Raw genomic sequence first — 16,301 nt, 5'->3', positions numbered from 1 at the left:
CCCCTTTAATAGTCCCCATCTAGATCCATGAATTACCTACACAATCTAACCCAAAATGCTGATAATGCTGACCTGTAATCATCATAAAAGTACTACATTATGTTCACTATATTTTGTATAAGGCAGGAAAGTGTACAATATATTTTAAAGTATTTTAGTCAAAATGGTATAAAAAAGTTTTGTAAACAAGTCACAGACATGAACAAAGTTCAAGTAATGCAAAATACTTCATTTGATGACAGAGGATAAACAATTTTAACAGATATGTACTCTCAACACCCTTAAATTTGAAAAGCTATCTCCTTTTCAAAGGAAGTAAAAATACAAGCAAGGCATAAGCACCTAAGGCTTTGATCAATGACATTCTCTTCTCTCTGAGAAATTGAAATAAAATTATTTCAAGTTCCAAAATATCTAATTATAAAGTTTATGCACATTTCATTCTAATCTGCATATTAACAGTGTAAAAACATCTTCCTACCTTATTGTTTCTTCAATCAGTCGATCTGAGCTGCAAATAAAAGGAAAGCTGGATTTAATTTTATTTATTAAAATATTTAAATACATAAGTCCTACTATTGTTCTGTTACAAATGAATTAAAATTGTTTATTAAATTTGAAAAATAAGAATTTCTTTTCTCTAAGTAAAATCTTCAGTAAAGCATTTAGAAAAGATTCTGGAACCTAGAGCCAGTTTACTCCTACACATATATATATATATTTTGGTGCTGCTTCCCTCAGCACCAATGGCCTTCTTGTCCTGAAACATCCAATTAACCAGAACGTTTTCTCAAACTTGAAATGTTTTCTGCCAAAAAGATCCCTTCTCCCATAGTTGAGTTACTTGTGGAGAGATCTTAGCTGACCAGGCCTGGCATTTTATCCATTATGCCACTTAGATGCCCCCAATATTATGCTGGTAGCTCAATACTTTCATTTTCACTCTCAATCTTACTAGCTTATTGTCTTCCCCATAATTTGAGCTCCTTGAGGGAAAAGCCTATATTTTCTTTTGCTGTATTTGTATCCCCAGAATTTAGCATAGTGACCCATAGTAAAGATTTAAGAAATGTTTGTTTCCCCCTTCTTATCTAAAAAGCTGATGTTCTGACTATACAAATGATGAGAGAGAACTCCCATTAAGAAACCTGAGTTGCCTCCAGGATTCAAGAAGACATGCTTATTTGTGTACTTTTCATAATTAAATAAAGGAGTTCAATAACATTCTGGGTTAAATAGGTTTTCTGCAGGCTAATTTGAGAACCACCACCACCACAACTAGCCAGCAAAGAAAATTTACTATGTGCTAAGTACTTTACAATTATCATCTCGTTTAATCCTCAAAAAAACTTTGAAAGACAGGTGCTATTATCATTCCCATTTTATACATGGAGAAACAGAGGTAAAAAAAGGTTATTCAGAGATACAGCCAGTCAGTGTCAGAGGTGGGTTTGAATTCAGGTCTTCCTGAATTCATGTCACCTGGACTACATAATGGCCTTAAATCAGGTCCTAAATGCATATTTAAGTCTTTTTCCATCCTGCCTTATTGTCTCACTCTATGTTGTGGTCTCCTCTGCACTCCCACCCCTCACCCCCTTTCTACAAGGTAGATTGTATACTATTTAGTTTAACTGGCCACCTGATCTGGCCCAGAGTAAACCCACTACTGTATTTCCTTCTCACATTTATGGTATTTATTAGGTTCTTCATGTTTACCAGCATATTTGATACTATAACTTCTTGCCAAACTCTAAATACATTTCATGGCTATTATCTAAATTTTGGAAAAAATGAGGTTTGTCAAGGGATGCTTGCTTAAATTATCACTGAACATTTACACAGCACTTTTAAGATTTGGAAAGTACTTTATAAACTGTGTTATATCATTTGATGCCATTAATACTTGAATATTCTTACTGTTACATCTGCATTAGTTAACTATCTTGGTTTTTTTCCCTGAGGTGAAATCCAAGACAAAATTTTGTCTACCATGGGACTATCTAAGTGCACTTTTCTTCCTTGTTTTCAAAGACCACTTTATGTAGTATCTCTCAAGTACAAAACACAGTTAGGCTTATATTTCTGCTTCAATTGAGCAAATTTATCTGGCATGAGCTAAGGGGGGAAAAAAAATCAAACTACCAAAAGCAGATAGTTATAATTTATATTTGCTGTTTTTAAGCAGAATGGTTTGAAATGATTGTTCTGAAAAGAGTACCAATTCGTAGCAAAGGAATCACCATTATAAAGCACTAAGGAAACACTCTATAAGTTTGTTTCAAACCTTTAATCAAATAACTTCAGTCTTCTGTGTGGGATAACTTTGTCTGCCCCTCTCCTCCCTGTAAGTTGCATCTTTAATGAATAAAAAAATCAGAAAAGATTATGAAAAAAATGAAAATAGCTACTTGAGTTACTTGAATGTTGTTGGAAAAAATATTTCAAACACCTGAGCTTGTTTTTGTTGAATTAAACAATGTAAATGTCCTAAGCTGGGGAAGAAATATGGAGGAAGAAAACAAGTTTGAGGAATGCTTAGCAAGCACACTTGATTATGCTAGATCATCCCAAGAATAATGTAAACCACCTTTTCAGAACAATCCTTTTAAACCAGAAACAAATTCTTCTTAATACAATAGCAGGAAATATAAGAAGCACTAATGAAAACAGATGTCTGATGTCTGTTTGTAGATGTAGAGATAAATGATAGAGATGATATAGATGATAGGTAAAATTGTGAATTCCCTGGTCTAAAAGATTCCAAATTCAAAGACATGAGGTTTGAGCTACTTCATCATCTTGATTACTTTCAAATCCTATCTCCCACATTTTACTTATTTATTGGCAAAATAAACTGCAGTTTGTTTAAGACCAGTTTTGTAGGAAATTTCTACAAGTGATCTGAGCTTGAAAAAAAAGCAGAAAAAAAACCATACCAGAGGCACAAGACTGCATCAGATGTTTCTAGAGGAACGAAAGCATCCATCTAACTTTTTCCCTTTGTGCCTTTTATCTGTATGGTCTATTTATCAAAAGAGATTGCCCTCTTTGATTTAGATCTTTCTCTTTTCCCTCTCCCATAAGTCTCTTCCCATAAGTCCCACAGTTAGAAATCCTTGATGAAATGTTTGATGGACATGTTTGTCTTTGGTCTGATTGACCATTCTTTTAAATTGAATAACTTTTTGGCCTTGATAAATAAAATGATTAAATTACCCCCCCCCAAAAAAGAAAACAGCTGGACAGAACCTAAAGAGGAGGCAAGTAATGGAGTTAACATAATTCTGAAATTGTTATGAGATATTCTCAAAAGAGCTGAAAGAGGGCCTACTTTCCATATGTTATCCAAAGAATAATGGATATGCCTAAAAGGTGGGACAAAATAGCAGACAAGAGCACTACATCTGAGTCCAGAAATCTGGTTCACATCTCACCTCCTACACTTAGCTCTATGACAATGCAATACATGTACTTCTCTTGGACTCAAGTTTCCTTATCTGCAAAATAGGAACAACTGATACCTAGAATCCAACTTGCTAGAATTCCTGGAAGATTCAAATGAAACAAGATGTGTGTGTGTGTGTGTGTGTGTGTGTGTGTGTGTGTGTGTGTGTGTGTGTGTGTGTGTGTGTAAAATGCTTTGTGAACTTTATAGGATGATTTAAAATATTATTATAATTATAATTTCCAAAACACTCAGGGAAACTCAGAGAAACACCCTGGGAAAACACTGATAATTATTACTTTGTTTGCCTACTTTCCTCTACCTCCAAAATCTTTATGAAAGTAATCTGCACATACACCAAAGGCAGACTTCATGGTGAACTGAGAAGGAAAGTAACAGATCTGTACAAAGGCCAGCCTACAGGAGATTATCTCCAGGCCACGTTACTAAAAGAGGCACAGGGATTCCACTGTACTTCTTTGGTGATTAAGCCTGGCTTCATCAAGAACAGACCATGCCCAATTTACCTCATTTCCCTTTCTGACAGAATTACTATTAGTAACAGTAAGATATGCTGCAAATAGTATTTATCACAATAAGATGTAATCTGAATTTTTGGAAAGAGTGATTACTTCAATGCAAATTTAACAGATTCTTGGAAGCATTTGGGGAGATGATTTCTGTCCTACAGTAAAGGAAAAAATTACCCAATTATCTTTAACTGGTATTTTAGAAAGGGGGTAATTTACCTTTTAATAATTTCAGTTCTATGTGTTTGCAGAAAAATTTCTATCAGCTTTGTGAAATGAAATAAGCAAAATTATAATTCACTTTTCTGTTACAGTTCCAAGAAGAAAATCTAAAAAGAAGAAAATAAGTCACTGCTCTAATATACAGTGTATGTTATACAGAAAGACAATCAGTAAGTATGTCTTGGTCATGAAGACTACCAATATAGTAAAATAAAGGCAGGCTGCAGATGCAGAAACATTTGGCCAACTTATTCTTCCCCACCTTAAGGTTGTTTGTTTTTTTAAAGTAGTATGAATACTTAACATATTTTTTGCTGAAACAAAATTTTAGCCTAACTGGCATTTCTTAAACTACCATGGATAGTCATTACAATTAAAGGAATAAGTAAAGAGAGAACCATGTTCTAGTCTTCCTTTAAGAGACTGCATGATGTGGGAAGGAGCCCAAAGCTTAAAAAGTCAGAAGACCACAGTTCAAAATTTTATTCTGCTACCTATTTATGTCATGATCTTAAATACAACACCTCCCTTCTCTGGGCCTTAGTTTCTTCCCTGTAAATTCTAAACCTTGATTAACCATTAAGGTACCCTGTAACTCATTCCATCCATCCATCCATCCACATAAGGCTATTCCTATTTCTATGTCAGTTAAAAGGAAGCACAGGATTATTTAAGCCAGGGGTTCTCAAACTACGGCCTGCCGGCCAGATGCACCCTACTAAAAACGTTTATGTGGCCCACCCGGTTATGGCAAAAGGGCTGAGGGGCGGAGACAGAGCAAGAGCTTTTGTTTTTACTATAGTCCTGCCCTCCAACAGTCTGATGAACAATGAACTGGCCCCCTATTTAAAAAGTTGAGGACCACTGGCTTAAACTTTCCACACATGATCCTTTTTTGCCTGAGAAATTTTTATATGAATTCATGTCTATAGGTCTATAAAACAGGTATACAAATCAAATATTTACTGATGATAAATCATCATTTCACAATCCCCACAATTCAGTTATGAGACTTCATATGGGAAGAACCTAGTTAATGCCCTACTTTTTAGAAACAAAAAACCTGAGGCCCAGAAATGGGAAATTTTGGGATAAACTATATGATGCAGCATATAGACTACCAAAATTGCAATTCTATTCTAATAGAATGTAGTGAGGAATGAGAAAATTCATTCCTTCACACTGTGTTTAATAAAACAGCAATTTTTGGACACTCGGTGGGATGTAATACATAAAGTGTCCCTGTTAGAAAAGGTAAGGCATGCACACATGCACTTATATAAACTTTGTCAAGAAGTTTTTATCAACTGCTTTACTACATGGCAGCCACTATGCTGAGCACTAAGGATATCAAAAAATTACAAAAATACTCCCCGTTCCCAAGAAGCTCATCTTCTAATAGGTTAAGAAAATAAACAAAACTACTATATACAAAGAAGAAATAGATAAATGGAAATAATTTCAGAGTGAAGGCACTGATGGGGAAAGGGTTTTTGCAAAGGGTGGGATTTTAACCTGAGTATTGAAGGAAGCAGAAGAAACAAGGAGTTAGATGGTGGGGAAGCATTCCAAGCAGGCACAGAAAAACCAGGGAAAATGGACTATTTTGCTCGAGGAACAGCAAAGAAACCAGTGTCCCTGGACATGGACTATTGGAAGGAAATAAAAGCATAAGAATACTGGAAAGATTGTATGGGACTGGTTTGTGAAGGGCTTTGATGATTTAACTGATCAAAGAGGATTTGCTCCAGGGAATTTACTGGAGTTGAGTAGAGGTGTGCCATAATCTGATCTGTGATGTTGGAAGACTGTGTCATAGCTGAGTGGAAGATGAACTGGAATAAAGAGACTTGAGGCAGGACTACCAACAAGCAAGTTATTGCAATAATCTAGGAATGACATGATGAGGTTCTATACCAAAATAGTGGCAAAAAAATCACAGAGGACATATTACAAAGGAAGAAAACTTGATGTCAGATTGGATTTAGAGTGAGAAAATATGTGAGAAGTTGAGGATGGCATCTTGGCTGCAAGCCTGGGTGACTAGAAGGCTAGTGGTGTCCTCAATAGTAGTAAGAGTGATAGGAAGAGAGCAGAGGGATGGGGGGGCAGGGAGACTCACACAAACTAAAATGAGTTCAGCCTTAAGCATGTTTCATTTAAGATGTTTCATTTCAGCTTATTGTGATTCTCACTCTCATCTTATAACTGAATTTGGGGATTGCAAAATTAGGACTTATTATCAGTAAATGTTTAATTTGTATATCTATTTTATATACCTATATATGCAGGGTCATGTAAAAATATCTTGAGTAAAAAAGGGTTGTGAGCAAAAAAAGTTTAAGAAGTTCTGATCTATGGGATCTATATATCCAATTAGTGACAAGGACTAACAATGACTAACAAAAACAGAAGAGTTTAAATCAGTAAAATGTTTACAGTTAACACTACTCTGAGTTCAAGAAGGAAATCATTAATGAATCCTTTATTTTTTTGATCCTATTAGTTCATTTGAATCCTGCCAGAGATACCAAGTCAATATAGCTTCCACCCAAGTTCATCAACACTTCCCACAGGGAGTTTTCTGAAGTGCTTTTGCAGCCTGTTCTTGCAGAGATCTGATTTCTGCCCTGAGTGCTAGGGAGAGGTCACATCTCATATGGCAGAAGATCCAAAGTTTAATGAAGTCATTCTAACAGAATAAAGGAAATGGGCATATGAGTTCACAATTTAACTGACAAATTCCAAACAGAGAATGAGTGCTTGCATTAAAACTTGATTTTCTGAAGACTAGCTAGATAAGAACATGTGAGTAAGTAAGCAAAGTATTGTTCGAAGCAGCTCTCATCTGTTTGGCCATCTGTTTCAGTATGGCATGCATTTTCATCAGGTGAGACAGATGGAGAGACAGATTATTTGACAAAATAATCTAAAAATATCCCATGGAGAAAAAAATGGCAAAAACATGCTGAAACTCACAAATGCTATTTTTAAAAGGGCACAAATCCAGTGGTATCTAGCATTAAGCTAAAAATACAGGTAGATATATGATCTCTGTAACAAAAGATACACTCTCTCAAGTATCATGTTATACATAGAATAAAAAGGAGGTGACAGAAATGAAAACATACTACTTTGCCCTTCATTTTTAGCAGCCTATCATTAATGACTGACTAACAATGGTATAAGACAGAAAAAGGGCAGCTAGGTAGGGCAGTGAATAGATGGCTTGGATCTGGCTTCAGATACTTACTAGCTATAAGTATGTGAATATGGGCAAGTCTTTTAATCTCTGGTTGCCTCAGTTTCCTCACCTATAAAATGAGCTGGAGAAGAAAATGGAAAACCACTCCAGTGTATTTGCCAAGAAAACCCCAAATAGAATCACAGATTTGGACACATCTGGAAAACAACTAAATAAATAACAATAAAACAGAACACCTAAAACTGAACATAGTTGACGTGGTACAATGGGTAGACGTTTTATTAATTAGTTTGTTTTTAACTGAAAGACTCTTGGTTTGGAAAGCTGGTGGCTGCAATGGAGTACCACAGTCCCAGTTCTTTCTTACTTCTAAGACATTGGCACTAGATACCAGGTACCTATCAGCTGCTATGAACTAGCTACTTAAAAGTTCTTCTTATCTTTACCTTTGTTCAAGGGGTATTCTCTACAATTCAGTAGATTACTCTTTATGCTTCCCTTTTCTACTCATCACTAGGAGCTGATAACTAAAAATGACATGAATTCTATCTATGCTGCTTGTTTTTTAAATCTCTACAACTAGGATGCCCTCAGTCCAAAAATCCTTGTCTATCCAAATGTTCAACTTCATTACATAATCTAGTCATAGAAGGACACCTCAAATTTCTGCCAAGCATTATGTCAAATACTATGTTTACACTTTAACACTATATTGAAGATGAATCAGAACTACAGAATCAAAGGATTGGACAATGTTGCATCATCTAAAAGTTACTTTCAACTAAAAATTTCCAAGATATGTAGCACTTACACAAAAAAACTAGAACTAACTGCTCACAAAGAATTTCTAATCTATCCTTCTGCCTCTGAGAGGAATTCTACTTAAATTGTGAACAAATGATTGTCTTTCTTTCTACACTAAAATTGTAAAATTTCCAGTTTGCTTTAAAAAACAACAAATATTCACAATCCCAAAAGCCTCTAAATCAAAATCATTTCTCTCAACTATTATGATGCAAAATTAAACAACTTTTCACCAAGACAATGACTGTCTATACCTGATAATTATGACATTAATCCTTAAGGCTTAAGCATTTCTTAAGCTCTAGATACTATTCTACCAACTGTTAATTATCTGTATGACTCTCTTCTTAGAGTACCCATTTGAAAAGAAGTGCAACTATGTGAATTTATAGAGGTAGGTCCCATATACTTATATAAGCACAATGAAGAAAGCTAACAACTTCTGAATAATTAAGTCCCTAAATCTTAGGATATTAAAATTTAACAGATTTGAAAATATAAACAATGTTTTTTTTTCTCTCCCTTTTCTTCCCTCCCTCTTTCTCTCTCATGATTAATAAAACTTAAGAGAAAATCTGATTATGTCTTACTTCCCTTGTATTCACAATCTGTTTTATGCCAAGAATCATAGAATCATGGTGTGGGATTCCTGTTAGATTTGTCAGAATATCAATAAGGTAACCATCTACCTGGTCATTCTGTTTCAAAAGCAATACCTATACTTTGGAAGTTAAAGAGTAATAGTTATTGAGATTGTTTCAGATAGTCTGCATTAGAGAGCCAGGTATAATTCCATAGACAAAATAGATAATAGCCAATAGATAAAATAGATAATAGCCAAGAGATAAAAGCCAAAAATGATTAAGAAATAAATGTGATCTAGAGACAAAAAGATATTTTAAAAAGTATATTAAGAAATAAATCAATTTCACAGCACCTCTATTTTCTAGTCTATGTGATATAGACAGAATGACTGATTACCAAAACAAACTCCTATATAAAGTTCTCAAAAAAAAAAAAAAAAAAGACCCTAAATGATTTTTACCAATAATTCTCTACTACTGTGAGCAGATTCTTTTCATCTTCATAGGTACCTGTAATTGCAAAGATTCTAAAAGTGAAACTCAAACTTAAGGAAATATTTGCATAATTTCACATGTACCCTTGATATTATAATGCTGGCCTTCTCTATAGGTAGCGGGAAGGACTGCAGGAAAAGAATGGATTTTTTTGGGGAAAAAAGGGCATTAAAATACATAATTTATTTTAAAATAAGATATTTAGCTTTATAAACAACCAATTTACAAAATTTACATACAAGATGTCCAAAAAAATCTTAGTGTAGCTTTAAGCTTTGATATAGAGTCAAGAACTGAATTCTAATCTGGCCTCAAAGCTGAGGGATCTAAAAAAGGCCACTTAACCTCTGTTTGCCTCAGTTTCCTCCATTGTAAAATAAGACTAATAACCTTATTAATAAATAAGGTTTGTTGTTAAGAATCAAATGAAATAAGAGGCTAGGCATAAAGTAAGTGACACATAAATGCTTATTCCCTTCCCTCCTCTCCTTAAAGCCAAGATTTCTGAGATATTCTCCATATAGAAAATTTCTGTTGCCCACTCTTTACCCTAAGGGGGACAGTTCTGAAGCTTTTAGAGAAATCTATAAATTTTTTTTTAATTTTTATTTTATTTTATAATTATAACATTTTTTTGACAGTACATATGCATGGGTAATTTTTTACAACATTATCCCTTGCACTTACTTCTATTCAGATTTTTTCCCTTCCTCCCCCAACCCCCTCCCCCAGATGGCAAGCAGTCTTATGTATGTTAAATATATTACAGTATATTCTAGATACAATATATGTGTGTAGAACCGAATTTTGGATTCAGAAGGTAAAAATAACAGTTTACATTCATTTCCCAGTGTTCCTTTTCTGGATGTAGCTGGTTCTGTCCATCATTAATCAATTGGAATTGGATTAGCTCTTCTCTATGTTGAAGAAATCCACTTCCATCAGCATACATCCTCATACAGTATCATTGTTGAAGTGTATAATGATCTTCTGGTTCTGCTCGTTTCACTCAGCATCAGTTGATGTAAGTCTCTCCAAGCCTCTCTGTATTTCTCCTGTTGGTCATTTCTTATAGAACAATAATATTCCATAACATTCATATACCATAGTTTACCCAACCATTCTCCAATTGATGGACATCCATTCATCTTCCAGCTTCTAGTCACTATGAAAAGGGCTGCCACAAACATTTTGGCACATACAGGTCCCTTTCCCTTCTTTAGTAGTTCCTTGGGGTATAAGCCCAGTAGTAGTATGGCTGGGTCAAAGGGTATGCACATTTTGATAACTTTTTGGGCATAATTCCAGATTGCTCTCCAGAATGGTTGGATTCTTTCACAACTCCACCAACAATGCATCAGTGTCCCAGTTTTCCCACAGCCCCTCCAACATTCATCGTTATTTGTTCCTGTCATCTTAGCCAATCTGACAGGTGTGTAATGATACCTCAGAGTTGTCTTAATTTGCAAGAGAAATCTATAAATTTATTAACACACAACATTTCCTCTGCCACATCACTGTCCTGCAGCTTGGAATGCACTCTACCCATGAGAACCTTAGGGCTCCCTTTATGCTTCAGATCAAATTCTGCTTCCTCCCCATCCCCCATTTCCCAATTACATGGTCTCTATTCAGTATTTACTTATTACTTTGCAGGTTCCCCTTTAGAATATAAGGTCCTTTAAAAAAAAAAAAAACTTAAAAAGAATTTTAAAAAATTATAAGGTCCTTAAGGGCAGAGACAGATTTTTTTTTTTTGTCTTGGGATCCCCAGTTTTTAGCACAAGGCCTGGCACACATTAGATCTTCAAAAATTACTTGCTGTACTGAATGAAGAAAGACAGAAATAGTAGAAGGGCAAGCAAGGGCTTAGGAAATCTCATGAATCACCTGCCTCAAATATATCTCTCATTCTACCTGAAAATTTTTACTTTTAAGTTATTAACAATTAAAGATTAATATGGGTTAATAAGCGCTCTAGTTTAGAGAATTTAAATATGCTTTGATGATTATGGCACGATCACAAACAATATTCACATATGAAGTATACTAAGTATAGTTTAGAGAAATTTAATATATTAAATTCCAGTATATTTAAAGAGTTAGGGATAGCCTTTTCTCCTCCCTTTGATGGGACTGGCTTTAGCCCTTGCCTTGTACCCTGACCTGTAGAAAACTTCCCAGTAACAAAGGCTGTTTTGGGGAGCAAAGGTGACTGATCTTGTTCAATGAAATCTTTGAAATGTAGCATAACCCAAGCCCCCTGCACTAGTCTGGTTGGGCAACTGCATCCTATTTCTCTGTTTCTTTTGAGGCTGGCTGCCCACCATGGGAATTGGCTCAGAAATTTCCATACAAATGGAACCCTTTCTCTAGCTTGATGCTGGTCCCTTAAGGACTAAGCCCATCTTGCTGTTTGGAATAAAATCTGTCTTGACTGAGAACTGACTTGCTTCCTGAAATTCTTTTCTTAAAATTCCAACTGATCCCAATAGATCCTCCTCACTCTCCCATGAGAAGAGCAGAGCTAAAAGTTTTATACTGAATTTATTTTGTACTTGAAAAGCAAGCGCTTCACAATACAATTTAAAAAGAAAATCCAATGGTTTTTTCAGGAAAAAGCCATGCCAAAAAACCAATCATTGTTGCTTTGGTGAATCACTACTTACAATGCTCTAGTGCTACTGAAAATAGACATTTTAATTTCCAAATAACAAATGTACAATATAACATCTATAATAGAACTATCTGGGGGATAATCTACCCTAGTTCTTAAAACCAGTTTTACTTCTCATTAGTTTACCTCTACTGTTTCAGGCTAGGAACTTCAGGCAATTAACCTAAGTTTCCATGCCCAGAAAAATTAAATAGAAGATGATTGCTACATCTGATTGTAACCATTTTCTGTTGAGTGAGTCAGTGAGAAATCTCAGAATTCCCAAGTGGATTATTTATCATGCTGGAAGCAATTCTGAAAGACTTAACAATAATGAAAGAAAAATTAATAATTATAATGAGCATTAAGCATTCATGAAATGAGTAAGCTCCTTCAACCTTCTGTTTTTTTCACCTCCCCTTATACTCCCTTTTTGATGTCAGAGGAAAAGATGTCATTCTGCATTCTGTGATACAAGGACTCAGGAGTCAGAAGACTTGGATTCAAATCCACATCTAATACTTACTACCTATGCGAACTTCATTAAGTTAAACTTCTGTGAGCTGAGCTCTGAGGCCCACTCCAGAACTATGTTCCTAATCCAATTCTGTGTTAGATCACATGTCCTCCCATCTCCTTTCAGTCCTTATAGCTCTTCCCCTCCCCTCAATTTCTTCAGCCCTATTGTCACAATAGTCCCAGCTCAGTGTTGGACATAGTCAAAAGTTCGTAGCTATTGTCTCACGGGCAGAGAAAGCTAGCTAGAATGCTAGAACCAGGAGGAAAGATGAAACAAAGACAAGAGTATCGAGCAAAAGTCAAAACTCAGTTACTGCAAACACTCTTTATATCATGAGCTCCTTTAGGATAGGAATTGTCTTTTGCCTCTTTTTGTATTGTCAGTAAGCATAGTGCCAAGCTAAAGGACCAGCCAAAATAGAAATGTCAGGAATATCAGCGCATTACTGAAAGCATTAAGTGAGAAGTCAGGAATAGGGCCAAGAGGCAAAATGCTACAGGAACATTCCATTATGGTAAATTAGGAGAGTCCCTGGGAAGGGAGACAGGCTGCTGTACACAGTGCACAATGAGTCCATCTGCATGCTTTTCTTTAAAGAGTGAGTCAAACATACTCTTTTTTTCAGAAGGCAGAAAATACCTGGGCTCCTTTCCCTCTACCTACAAGAATATTTAGGTCTCCTTTATCCTAAAAAAACTTCTCTAGACCTAGTTACCCTCTTGAATTACCATCTTCTCTCTCCTTCCCTCCACTACTAATCTTTTGTGAAGATAAAACTAAATCTGTTATTACTCAATAGCTATGACTACAATACATAGTTAATTACAGAAAAAGCACAGACCTGGATATTTGGCAAAGTGTCTGATGATACTGTGAACAAGACAGAAAAATACAAGTAGCTACCCAGTGTAGTTAGGGCATTTGGGACTAGATGATCAGTGAATATATGTGTTCATATCAATTTAAAAGGCAGTCTTTAACATAAGACCAAAAAGCCCTGTTCCGTTCAACATTATTACCACTGACTTGGATACAAGACAAAGATGACATGCTTATCAAATTTGCAACATATAAGAAACTGGGGGATAATTAATACAGTGAATGACAACACTGAGGTAATTCCAAAAAGATGATGACAGATGGAATAATTGGGTAAATCTGATAAATATAAAGTCTTAACACTTTAAAAGAAAATGCAGTTATACAAAAACCAGATTAGGGAGTTAGCAAGAAAAGAGTTCAAGTGAAAAATCCCTAGGGTTTTTAATGTATACTTAAATGAATGAACTTTGTGACAAAGTCAATAAAAGGCTAATGATATCTTAGGCTATAAAAAGTCTATCTAGAAAGAAGAAAATGGAACATTTGTATGGCATTCTACCCTGAACAGATCACATGTAGAACGGTACCATTGTTCAGTTTCATCTAGGTGACACAATGACAAACTGGAGTAAATCTAGGAAAACAATCAGCTTCTGTCATTTGCACAACTGTCAAGCTTGCTATCTCTACCTCCATTTAAGTTTTTGATAAAAATGTTAAATAGCAATGTATTTTAGGGGCACTTGCTTCCAAGTGTCAACAATCCATGGCTCTAGTCCCTCTACTATCTCCAAATCTACCCACGTGGACTTAGCCAGCCATTCCTCTCATCTCATTGCCCCCAAGTCTCTGTCAAAGATTTACTGAAACAAAGCCTTGTACTTATTACCTTCTACTGTACTTACCTTGTCCCTGTAGTCTCATCTTGAAGAAATCATGCCTAGCATTTAGTGGATATTGCTTCCCTTTCTAAAGTAAGATATATTAGCTGCCCCAATGGCACTAAGAGAGCAGGAGTGTAAGTAGATGTCCAGAAACTCCTCCTTCTCTTCAGGTGGTACATGGTAGAATTCTACAACAAAATTCTAATGCTACCTTCACTGATTCTTAATGTGTTTCTTGCCTCAGATTTCTGGATTTCATTATATGGAAAATCTTTTTAATATATAATGTTATATATATAAAATGCCACATCATATAAACAGATTGGAGAAAAAGAAGTAACAGTGATTCCAAAAAGGGGAGAGTGTCAATGAAACAGAAAAGTTGTTCAGAAAGAGATCAAGAAAAGCAGGACAGGATTGTAATTAGCATGTTAAATGAGTTATGTGCTTTTGAAAAGCTATATGTAAGAACCTTTTAAAATCCTAGAGGCTAATCTTATTTTTAAATTCTCTTGTATTCCGTGGAACAGAGAGGTAAATCCATAAATCCACAAGGACAATATTACTTCTCTGTGAAAAAGTTCACTTGGCTCAAATGTTAGTAAACTCACTCACAACTATGAACTTCATTTTATATTGTAAAAAAAGCTTTACTTCCTGCAAGAACAAAGTATGAAGTAGAACGACCAAACAGTTGTATTTTAAATGGGTGATAGATGCTATCAACTTTTAACAATCCCACAAAAAGAAACATTTTAAAAACATCTCATCTAGGTAAAACCTTATCTAAAAAAGTCCAGATCTACATTCTCATCCAATGTTTCACTGCTTTTTAAACCTTTCACCAAACATTCTCCAATTCTTAGATCCACCTTTAATATTCATTATGCTTATTCCTCTCTATCTACAATATCAAATCTGCTGGCTGACCCCAGCACATTCACTCACATTTGCATTCATTCACTCTGGCCTTTGAGCCTCTGCTTATGCCCAGAAAATCCTTTCTTTTCTTCTCTAACTCTGTGATAATAAATTCCTCTTCTCTTCAAAATTTCCTCCTTGAACCAATTTCTTTCCTGATTCTAACCATTCTATATTCACCCCAACAACCTCACAATATGCTTGAAAACAATTGTAATTTGTATGGATTATTCCACAAATCATAGAATTTTAAAGTTGGAAGGATATGTAGAGTGCTTGTCCAATTAGAATTCAATAAACTATATATAAGATATTGCCATATGCAATTCTAATTCTCTATGCTTCTCTCTGTGTGTGTATACTTAAAATATTAAGCTTAAAAAGGCTATTTTAAACATAATTCTAGTGTAGTGTAGTCTAGTGTAGTACTATGGGTACTTAATAAACATTACCTGACCCCATTATTTCCATCACTACACTGACCACTAAAATTTGCTATTGTTTATCATGCCCACATTATTAATATCCCCATAGACAATACAGAAATAAGAAGAAATGAAGAGAATGAGGTAAAGAGAGAAAAGAAAGAACAAAACCAACGGCCATAGGTGAAAGTAGTTAGCTTATGATGGGTCTTTTCACTTTACCAAGGAAAATGATAACTTGCTCAGATTCACTGGCTAAATCAATTAAGGCTATGTGCCACATTTCCCCTGAAGCAGAGGCATTGATTTATTTAACTAGTCAAATATTTATTAAGTACCTACTATGTGCAATACAACTATCCATGAAGCAATTGTGAAAGAATCTTCAACATCATTCTGAATCTTTACTTTTGGGGAAACATTTTCAAAAAATGTAAATGAAGAAAGAAAAAGAAAGAAAAAGGAAGGAAGGAAGAAGGAAGGAAGGAAGGAAGGAAGGAAGGAAGGAAGGAAGGAAGGAAGGAAGGAAGGAAGGAAGGAAGGAAGGAAGGAAAGGAAGGAAGGAAGGAAGGAAGGAAGGAAGGAAGGAAGGAAGGAAGGAAGGAAGGAAGGAAGGAAGAAGGAAGGAAGGAAGAAGGAAGGAAGGAAGGAAGGAAGGAAGGAAGGAAGGAGAAGGAAGGAAGGAAGGAAGGAAGGAAGGAAGGAAGGAAGGAAGGAAGGAAGGAAGGAAGGAAGGAAGGAAGGAAGGAAGGAAGGAAGGGAAGGAAGGAAGGAAGGGAAGGAAG

At 35.3% G+C, this 16,301-nt stretch overlaps 1 protein-coding gene across 5 annotated transcripts in view; it reads right to left on the bottom strand.

Moving 5' to 3' along the window:
- Positions 1-16,301, bottom strand: part of GOSR1 (golgi SNAP receptor complex member 1) — a 70,956-nt gene that overhangs the window by 11,142 nt on the left and 43,513 nt on the right. For all 5 annotated transcript variants that reach the window (XM_074263802.1, XM_074263800.1, XM_074263801.1 and 2 more), the window contains one exon: positions 482-511. In XM_074263802.1, coding sequence (XP_074119903.1) covers positions 482-511 — 30 coding nt within the window. The remainder of the gene's footprint in view (positions 1-481; positions 512-16,301) is intronic.

Source organism: Sminthopsis crassicaudata, chromosome 4 (genome assembly GCF_048593235.1).
Source record: "Sminthopsis crassicaudata isolate SCR6 chromosome 4, ASM4859323v1, whole genome shotgun sequence".
Classification (NCBI taxonomy): domain Eukaryota; kingdom Metazoa; phylum Chordata; class Mammalia; order Dasyuromorphia; family Dasyuridae; genus Sminthopsis; species Sminthopsis crassicaudata.
Note: the sequence above shows the minus strand (reverse complement) of the source record. Positions and strands in the feature narration are given on the sequence as shown.